This window comes from Atta colombica, unplaced genomic scaffold (genome assembly GCF_001594045.1).
Source record: "Atta colombica isolate Treedump-2 unplaced genomic scaffold, Acol1.0 scaffold172, whole genome shotgun sequence".
Lineage (NCBI taxonomy): Eukaryota > Metazoa > Arthropoda > Insecta > Hymenoptera > Formicidae > Atta > Atta colombica.
The window spans coordinates 320506-331108 of record NW_017259263.1 but is presented as its reverse complement, the minus strand read 5'-3'; the positions used below and the strand labels follow the sequence as shown (position 1 = coordinate 331108).

Below are 10603 nucleotides of genomic sequence, written 5' to 3'. Positions count from 1 at the left end.
TTTAAAATTTTTTACAAAGAATTATCAAATTTTCACATGAGCACCTTTAGGTAAAAAGCAGGTACATATTTCACTTCATACCAAATGCGCTGAAGTATGTCATTAGTTATGGTACCAATAGCGGTCACAATTGCGCAAAACATTCACGTTCGGTACTTTTGTGGTCTAAATGTCCACCAAGTTCTTGATATATCCCCAAAAAAAGAAATCCAAGGGAGAGGCTGTCAAAGAAATAAGGTGACCAGGAAATAGAGTTCGCTCGGTCGATCCAACGACCTAGAAAAACTGAAACTCACATTTGGAAATTTTTTGTAAAAAAAGTTTTTTAGTTGTTCCTTACAATAGAAATACCTAGTAATATGTGTGTTAATTTTTTATTTCAAAATACTGAAGATTTATTATGTACATCCGCCCAAATATCCAGCATATTCTACATGTGTAACAAACATTCAATTCCCTTCGCAATACAATCGCAATTGTAATTTCGATTTTAATGAGAATAAGGAAAGAGAGAAAGATGCAATGGGAGCAATCAGCTGGTACTATCGACAGATGCTTCAAAGGATGCGTACGGAATTCCCAACCTGTTGAAGTCCCGAAATCCGTTTCCTACGAGTGCACCCCAACGAATCGACGACATTCGGATTTCAATCCGATCGACGAGAAAGGGAGGGTATTTAAAGGAGCGAGAGAATTCTTGTCAAGTGGCGACACGCGAAGATTGAATTTTCGGTTTTCTCGGATAGCCACCATCACCACCACCGCAAATTCACTCTTCTCCTCTCCGAATTGGCCCTTCGCAAATTTTCCCCCTCGATTTGCGTGATCCAAATCGCTTGAGTGACCCTTGACCACCCTCTCCCTCTCTCTTCATCATTGCCTCGTGCCTTCGGTCCGTCGCGGTGCATTTAAATCGACTGCTTAAGTTGACTATACACTAATCTCGTAATTCATTTACATATTTAACGCGCGCGTCGTCGACAAAGTTCGTTGTACGGGTATGGGAGGAAACAGAGGGTATGGCAAAGGAAGCACAACGAAGGGGGTAATTAGTTATGCATGTGTACTTGTCGGCCCATCTCGGTGAACCCTTAACTTCTTTAATTTAATAACGCGCGAGCCGGGACAGGAATTATCACGTCGAAGACAAACATGGATAAAAAAAAAGAAAGTATCCTTCGCTTAATTTAAATCTTAGTGCGAACGCGACTCATCGGTTTTTCAAAATGACAGAACTTGATTTACGAGCAAACGCGAGTACGTAAAGTGTGAAGCCGTTCTCGTTAGTCCTTATGCAACTTCAGTAACTTCAAGAAGTTAACTCCAGTTGTTACCTGAGTGAACGATATCGATTATCGTCCGATGTTCTTGTTCTTCGATGATGAAATATGCTCTCCGTTTTCCCTGGAGATGGATGAGAGACGGGGAAGGAACTCCTTGTAAAGGATCGGGATGCTTCGCTCGGCCTCGATCTAACATGGAAATACAAAATCGCCGTCTGTTTCCGGTGAGCTTCGGAGAATGGTAAAGTTACGTCCCGTATAGGTATGCGCACATATATTTCGTATTTGGACAGCGTCAGGAAATTAAGCGAGGTGGTCTCAAGGGCGACGTTCGGACCTCAAACTTCGGCCAGGGAACTTTTCTCGGCATTGTGCCTAGATTTATCTCTTCCCGAAGTGTCGAACTGCTTTCGGGAGAAGAGCCGCGGCACCAAGAAATATATTATTACCGGCCGTGACTGGTGTACAAATGTAGTTCGCCTATCAAGACAATGAGGGATCAAGAGAAGAAGAGATGGAAATTATCGATGATTAAATAATAAATAATCGATGATGATAATTAAATTATTATAATTCAATCACAATAACATTTTTTTACACTTATCATTTATTATTTATGATAATATCTAGTAATATATGTTTCTTTATAGCTTCTAAATTTCTGTTGAACAAGAGTTCTACGTGACGCTGAACTAACGGATTTATTTAATTCGAATGTGCTAGAAGAAGAGAGGACAGATTTCTTGACGTTCTACTCGGCGAGATGAGAATCTAAATTATTCACACATTTATTCCCTGCTTGTGTGCTTCGTCTGTATATTTGATAGTGTATTGGCCACTGGGATCGTACTTCTTCTTAAGTAGCTCCCAAGTTTCCGGTTTCTGAAATAAAGTAAAAGATCGAATAAGCAATCGCCCTTGTATCTTCTGTAACAAGTTTGCGTAACAGGATTGCATTTACCGAAGACGTATCGTTAGTTACATCTACATAAAATAAAGCTGCTGAAGATTTTTACTCTGAAAGTTTTCTCACTTTAATACTTTGTATTGAGAAATGCCTTGAGATAGAATTATATTACATCATTATGTTATCGTGAAATTCAGTCAAAAGCAGTAATGCACAATTGTAAAAATGCGATGAGACCAGTAATTTCAAAGACAAACTCTTATATGCATTAAAAATAATATCTTTTTAAAGGATTCAAATCGCCATATTGATACTACATGAAAAACGCGTACAATATTTCAGAAATTAATATAATGTCATGGCTTATTTCGAACTATAATTAAATTAATTTAAATATTAATAATAAAAAGATGTTCTCGGGCACATATTTATCGTTCTATTCGAATCATCTCGCATGTCATAAAATAGAGACCATATATAGCTTAGTTGATAGAGCAATCTTATTGTCAAATTCTACATTCTATAATAAGAATATAGAATTTATAATAGAGAATTTGAAGGATAATGGTTATCCTTTAGGAATGATTTTTTATTATATTAACAAAAGGATCAAAAGTTTGACTTGTAAAAAATCTACGGTTAATAACACTAGTTTAGATAACGTTGACATTGATGAAGTTGTAAGAGAGATAATGGTTTTCCCATATATAAGATCTATTTCTAATAAAATTACTAAATCTATTAATAAATTCAAAAACATGATTGGCTATAGATGCTTAAACAAGCTTAATAAATTTATCAAAGTTCATAAAGAAATCAACATGATAAAAACAATAATGTCATATATAAAATAAAAATAATAACTGTAATAACTGCGATGCATCGTATGTTGGCCAAACGAAGAGACAGAGAATTGCAGACAAGAATTAAAGAACATCGCAATACTATAAAATTAGATCAGTTCAAATATTCAGTAATCTGAACTAATTCAGAAACACATTACGGAAACTAATCATGACTTTGATTGGAAAAAAGTTAGTTCTTGATTTTGAAAAGAATTATCGTAAAAGAAATATTTCTGAAATACATATTAAAGAACAAAAAAAACGATTTAATGAAAGATACTAAGTATTGGATAACTTATTTTAATATACTTGATGTACGAGAACATAAGTGGTCACAGTTTTGAACAAACTTGTTTTTATATTCGATTTTATTAATTTATTTTTATTTGATCTACATTTCACATCAGTTAATTTTCAAACGAGCAACAATCAGTATCTTTAATGTACTTAAATCTTTGATTCTATTTGAATCTTTGATTGAGAGCTTAGATTTCAGTATTTTATATAAATTACCGTAAGTTATTATTTAATTCTGTACTTTTTATTCACACTAATATATTATTTTAATAAATCTATTTGTTCTATAGAACATTATAAAATATTCGTAACTAAAGAATTCTCAAATCATTTGATTTTCAAGTCTGTAATAAACTGGATTCTCGATCTCAACCAAGGAATTTGGCAAATCTATCTTTATCGATAAACATAATTAATCTACTGTTGACTGAAGTATCAAATGTTCCTATCTTATTGTCATTTGGCGGGATATTTATTGACGTTCGAATTTTTTAATATTTTTTTTATATTTTGATACTTCACCATTGATGATTTTTAAATTTTTATTGTATCCGTTATTCTTTGTGCGTTAATTTAAGATTGTATTTCTGCGTTGTAACACTGAGGAAGGCTTTAAACCGATTTGTTAATTATATTAATTCAAAATTAATTTAATTATAGCTCGAAATAAGCCATGACATTGTGTTAATTTTTAAGAAAATATATGAGCATTTTTTACTCCATTTCAGAAATTGTTGTAAAACGCAATACATTCAAAACGAGATAGCTTGAAATTCCTTTAAAATCGTTAAAATATGACTGCTCAGTCGGGGGTGAAATCAGTTCTCGAAAGAAGGGCTCGAAGGGTTGGCGGATTCACATCGCCGTTAAATTATCTGGCTACGGATGCGAAAGTTTCCAAGTGTGGTTCGCAAACGAATCAGGGACACCCTCTGCCACCTAGTGCAATGTGGAGGGTTAACCCGTCTCTGCGTGAAAGTCAAACTAGTTCCACGGCATTTAAACTGCCTCGACGTATCCCCCGAGCGTTCCTACTCCCACCGGTATCAACTCATTACGCAGACCTCGCGTTTAATTAGCCCAGTGAAAAGTGACGGGCGAGCATACATGTTAGCACGAACATATACCTTGTTGACTAGATACCGGATGACCTTCTCAGTACCCTTCTTTTGCTTCTCGCTGCATTTAATACACTCAGTCTCCAGTGCGTCCGGAAGATTTTCTGAAACAAACAGGGAAAAAAATTACGAGAGGAATTCAGATCAGGGACATGGCTGCGCGAAATTCAATATTTGAAGCATACGCTATGCGTAGCATCGAGCTATGAAATTACACAGTTATAAGGTTCTTAAAAAAAATTAAGGGTCGTTTTTCCTTTTATCTTTTTAAATAAAATAGCAATTCGATTCCTTTCTTTTTTTCGTCGATAAATATTTTAGAATAGGAATATATCCTTTCCTATAAGGTTATTTTTATCGCGACGTTCTTCGTAGGAGTTCATAATGACGTATGTTATTTCTCGACGTCCTGCAGGATTTGTCTCAGATTTTTTATCACTCCGCGTCATTTGCACCACCTGGTCAGCTGACTGTACACTCCCGCATATCTCTCGTGAATTTCTCAGACAAGACTATACATTCTCGGTAACGTATTACCGTCCATCGCATGTTTTATCTCGCGACGGGGTAGCATGCCAAAGTAAAAAGAAATTCGAGAAGAAACAGATGATAAACGTGATTCTAACGTAGAGAAATAAATCGTGATACGTGCGACAAGTAATTAATGCAATTTGCAGGAAATGCAATCTGCGGAAATACACCGAGCAAGTAATTGGTTTCTAGTATCCGTGTCTCAACTCTGTATATATAAGATTTTTGCGCGGAAACGTTATGTTCGTGAGCAAAATTTTCACCTGAAAAGAACTGACGCATACGTTTGTTCTTCGCGATGCTAACCGCGAATGTACACATATACATGCAAAATGTCTCACGACACCAAGGTACTTTTTATCCAAATCTCCTCAGCGTAGCAGTCGTTTGTAGCGGATTATTCATATCTGGAGCTGAAGTGATATGTGCCTGCTTCGTACATATGTAACATCGTTAACGAGACGATCTCGCATCGTGCATCCTTCGACGAGATGAGAATAGCCATTAGTGCCAAGGATGATTCTCTCGTGCATTAGAAAGCATGTGAAAGATCATCATTACTGTCTCATTTCATCGTGCATGTTTTGCCATGTTATCGAGCCAAATGCAACATCAGACACGTTATTCTACGCTTCCACGGAATCGTATTTTTTTTTAATTTCTATATTTTTATTTTCTTTGCATTACGAGAGTTATGTTTTGAAGTAACATTACTAATGTTTGAATAGAAAAATCTAGCGAAGAATAGAATAATTATGATTAGTGAAATCTCAAAAACGCTCACCTTTAAGCTCTTTGCCATCGGGAGTGCAACTTCCCTTCTCTAATAGGCAATTTATATAGTTTTTGAGCAAACGGTCGCTCGCCAAAATCGTGTCCAAGTCAATATTGTCATACTTTGTCGTATACTTGTCCTCTGCCAAAACTATCGCTACCACGAGAAGAAATAGAGCCAGGACCTAGATTGAGTGTTAAAAAATTTCTTATTTCTCTATATGAAAGAATATCCAAAAATCTACACTGAAAAACATAATATTGTACCAACAGCATTATTTTAATTGAAAATAATCTCATTAATTTAATAACAATATTATTAATGATTCATTAATACTGTTATTGAATTTTATTAAAATAAAAGCATAATGTATTTGTTTGTTCATTAATAATATTATATGAATTAATGAAATTATTTTCCATTAAAATAATGCTGTTGCGTATTTTTTTTTCAAGATTTTTCAAGATGATGTATAATCTAGACAGTCACTAGAGTGTCTGTGTTATATGTAAGAATAAGATCTGAATGAGAATACGAAATCATCAATTATGGATTCCTTGGGAATTTGATTTTAAAATCCGGAAAACTGATTTATCGCGTATTATCGAATCGTTATAAATACATAGGACAACTGCGAACAAAGTGTCAGAATCCGGAATGACCTCAGGTCACCACGCTAAATGTCGCACGTGCATACGTAGTTAAATGTTTGCCATCGGGCTGGTTGCGTTCATAATCGCGCTGCCGAAACGCAGAATTGTATGCGAGCATGTTTAGCGCGTGATGTGAATATCAACGAGTGAGTGCGTGTGTGTTATACATGTTATGCATCACTCATGTGTGCGCTCCTGCTCTTGGACTATCGAAATTCCTGTAGGTTCCATCGGAAATAGAAATTATATATAGCGCAAGGCTCCTATAGGCTTACGGAAAGCAGAAACAGAGAATCGAATACGTGCTTGTACGCTTCATTAGTAGATAAAGATAGAGAGTAGACAGCCAGTGGGATGCAACGGATGGAGTTGTTTTGAAATCAAATCAATTATACAGAATGTGTTAAACGATTTCTCAAACGCAGTTACATTAAAACGCAAAACGTTAAGAGACACTTCTATTATTGCGATTCTCGAATACTTGAAACATCAAAACATATTTCTACGAAACGATGTTTATGAAATGAAATCTTGAGAATGTGAAATATTCATTTATTTCTGTGGAAATTGATTTTCAGAAATTTCAATAATAAGTATTAATTAATCGTGTCTTATTTAAATTAATTCATCAACAGGTAAACATGCAAGTTGTTATTCAAATGAATTATTCATATGTGAATATTGCAAAAAAGGAAATTGTATTAACAATCAATGTCACACTGTAAAGTAAGAAAATAATATATATTCTCATACATACATATATTCTCATACATACATACATATATTTGTTTTTTTAACTTCAAGGCATAAAATGATATTAATTACTCCAGTTTCAAGTTTAATGGCTTTTAATGTTTCTCACAAAAAAAAACAGATACGTAAATCTTGAATTACGCAATTCAATCTGATAGTAGTTGGAATAAATTTTCAATCAATAAAAAATAGATTAATTCTGATGATATTTGAAGCAGGAGAACTAGAAAAAGAAGCTTGTGCATTTAATTATATACATAATACTTAATCTTAAAAAAAAATTGATAAAAAAAAGATAATTAACAAGTAATTTTCAATGTCTCTTAGAGATATAATATTCTTAGAATTTAGATCTTTTAAAACTTCAGATTCATAGTTTATTTCGTCGAAAAGACAAACCACAATACTTTCGACCAGTTAGTTTAGACTCAAAAACGAGAGAATCTCTCACCCTCCCCTACAGACCGCGACCAGATGGTTACGCTAATACATAACGGGTTAATGTCGGCGAGTTAAGTTGGATGTTAATTAGTATAGTATGGACCCCTCTCTCTCTCTCTCTCTCTCTCTCTCTCTTTCTCCGACGCAGAGGAAATATGTCTACGCGATATACATATGATATCCGTTATACTTTGGCGAAAGGTAAAGCGCAAAGAGCGACGACCCAAATGACGTTATCGCCCAGAGACATTTAGCTTTTTCAAGGAAGAAAACGTAGATATTTAACATACAGATATGTGAATATGTTCGTATATTAAATATCCGATTGCATTATGTTCAATAATTTCTTGACAAGCCGGGAAACTTAATAAATTATATTATTGTATCTGTTTAATCCAAATAAATATAATAATTTAAGGTTCTTTAGTAAAGTGTTGAAAATTTGAGGTGCTTTTTACCAGAGCCTATCCAAAATTATAAATATCTGCATAATTTGGATAAAATATTAAAACTACGTGTATATCTTAATGATGAAATAGTATAGAATATGACGAAATAGAAAAAAGAGCTGCATTTTCATCGAATGAAAACAAGATGAGATTATATTTACTTTTCGAGATTAAATCTATATGTAAATTTATTTATTAAAGTCCGACCGAAATTTTGGTTTCGATTAATTTTGATCAAAAATCAAGATTTCGGTTTGATTTCGGTTTCGGCCGAAATTAAAAGAAAATTTCGATGGATAAACCGTTGCAATGCATGAGCATTCAAAAAAACTGTTCGATTTTTAACGAATTATTAACTTGTTGATTAAGCTTAATATAATTTGAGTACAAACTTTGATGTGATCCTCTTAATAACTGTAATTTGATTTCTTTAAAAGTTGAGGATGCAATATTATTATATTATTATAGTTAGATATTTCAATAAAATCTTATTTTTTAAAAAGTGCATAAATTTGTCATAATTTCTGAAAATTATACGATCTCTATAAAATTAATTAAAAAATGTCGATTTCGAGTCTGACCGAAAAAAAACTGACTCCATTAACTTATCTTTCTCTTTTTTTTTAGTAAGTAACTTGTCTAAATTCGGTAATCAAATTTCGGAGATCAAAATGTGGTTTCGATCGGACTCTAAAGTTTATGCACATAAATATCTTTTCAGAAAGGTTGTTGGCCTATTACTTTTTTGTGATCATTAAAATCATAATTTTTTTAACTATTATAATCTCGTTTTTGAGAAAAGTATGGTAAGATTTGTGTGCAGTTAGTCAAAGAAGCATCTACGAATCTTATCTGTCACTAAGTATCTGAAAAAGTTACATTTTCAACATTTTTTTTCTCTCTTATTTCATCGTTAACCTACAGTAGATTTTTGCATACGTCGATATTTAATTTCAATATTTTAATTTCATTATACAAAAAAATTAGACATTTCTATGGTATAAACTCGATTTATTAAAGAATCATCTTAAATTAATTTGATTTATATATGTATTTAAACACGATTATATAATTGGTATCAATAATTTAATCGCTTGGCAACGATTCCATTAAGTAGAAATTAAAATGTTTTTTTTTTATTGAACAAAAAAGGAACAAAGAGTCGTTTCGACTCTTGTTCCATGTCAACATGGAAAGAATAATTATTATTAAGCAACAGCTCGCACGCCTTTATAAATGTTACGCAATTGTCACCATTACCACGACAACATTTCCCGACGCCTTTCACTCTCGTAAAGAAATTCTACCTCGTCTTGCGACTCAAGTCGCTCGCGACTTAAAAGCGCATGCCGCCGGCACGGTCGCAAAAAGATTCGCACGCGTTTAACAGTGGATTAACGGTGAATTTTTGAGGATGTACGAGGAGACAGACATTGAATCACCTTAGGAGACTCTTAAACGGTCTCCGAGGTCGTTAACGACGTGAAACAGCCTCGATGCACCGAAGAATTTGCACTGCATTATTACTTTCGGTCTCTCAGGATTGGATTTTTGCTGAATAAAAAGCGGCAATTAACGTCTATACGATTCCCACGTGATAAAAAAAGAAATAGAATATTTAAAAAGTTAAAAACCAAGAATTATTATAAGAACGAGGATATACATTATTTAAAATTTTAAGTACCTCTAATCAAGAGAGATGGATGACCAAAAAAGATAATATTACTAGATTAAATTTATTTCAAATTTTTATTGTTTAATTCATAGTATATTATTTTCATACTTATTAAAAAAAGAGAAAAAGAAGTTTTATGTAGTAATAGAAGAAGGACGAGTAATGCGTGTATATTGTGTAGATATATTTCCTCAAGGCCACTCGATGCACGTTATATATCATCGTCATTTTTATAAAAATTAATGTAATAAAATTATATTCACAAATTAACAGCGCATACAGTTTCCAGGAATATGAAAAACAAGACAAACAGGATATAATCAACGAGCATACAAAAAAATATACAAAAGATAATATACATAAAATATACATAAGAAAATATGAAAAATAAAAAAAAGAGATTCTTCTATCAAAAGAAAAAAACGATGGATAAGCAAAGAATTCCCAAAGATAATACGAGAAAGTATGTTAAATAAGATAGTGGGAGGGACATGAAAGGCAATGAAAAATAAGCAGAAGAGAGAGAGTTATGCTTACCTTCATGTTCGAGCGGAGTTATACTACTGATGTCGGCGGCAGTGCTGATCAGTTACTTTATAGCTTAACGGGCTCCCATTTAACTGGATCCCCGAATTCGTCGAAACAGCCTTACGAGGTCTCTCTTCTCCCTCCTTAAATCTCTTTACGCAGCTCCATGAGGAGGAAAAGACATGTGCGTCATAGGTGTACAAATCTTGCATATTCATCTCGCGTCTTCTAAATCACTTCACGTCTTGTAAATATCGCTAGACACACAAGGATTCCTCAACTGATTTAAAACTTATCCTAAAACTTCCTGAAATGACTTGACTTTAATCCCATCTGTATTTTTGTGTA

The 10603-nt window shown here is 33.6% G+C and overlaps 1 protein-coding gene across 1 annotated transcript; it reads right to left on the bottom strand.

Moving 5' to 3' along the window:
- Window positions 1-1833: 1833 nt before the first annotated feature.
- Window positions 1834-10369, bottom strand: LOC108686285 (ejaculatory bulb-specific protein 3). The gene is made up of 4 exons (XM_018191509.1): window positions 10265-10369; window positions 5766-5940; window positions 4460-4554; window positions 1834-2165 (listed from the first exon to the last, which is right to left on the bottom strand). Exons 1-4 carry the CDS (start codon window positions 10268-10270, stop codon window positions 2064-2066), a joined length of 378 nt encoding a protein of 125 aa, XP_018046998.1. The 5' UTR covers window positions 10271-10369; the 3' UTR covers window positions 1834-2063.
- Window positions 10370-10603: the final 234 nt, after the last annotated feature.

Coding starts and splice junctions, on each gene's coding strand:
- LOC108686285 (XM_018191509.1), bottom strand. Junction 4,555..5,765: donor CGATGGCAAAGAGCTTAAAG/GTGAGCGTTTTT, acceptor TGTTTGTTTCAG/AAAATCTTCCGGACGCACTG. Junction 2,166..4,459: donor TCCGGTATCTAGTCAACAAG/GTATATGTTCGT, acceptor ACTTTATTTCAG/AAACCGGAAACTTGGGAGCT.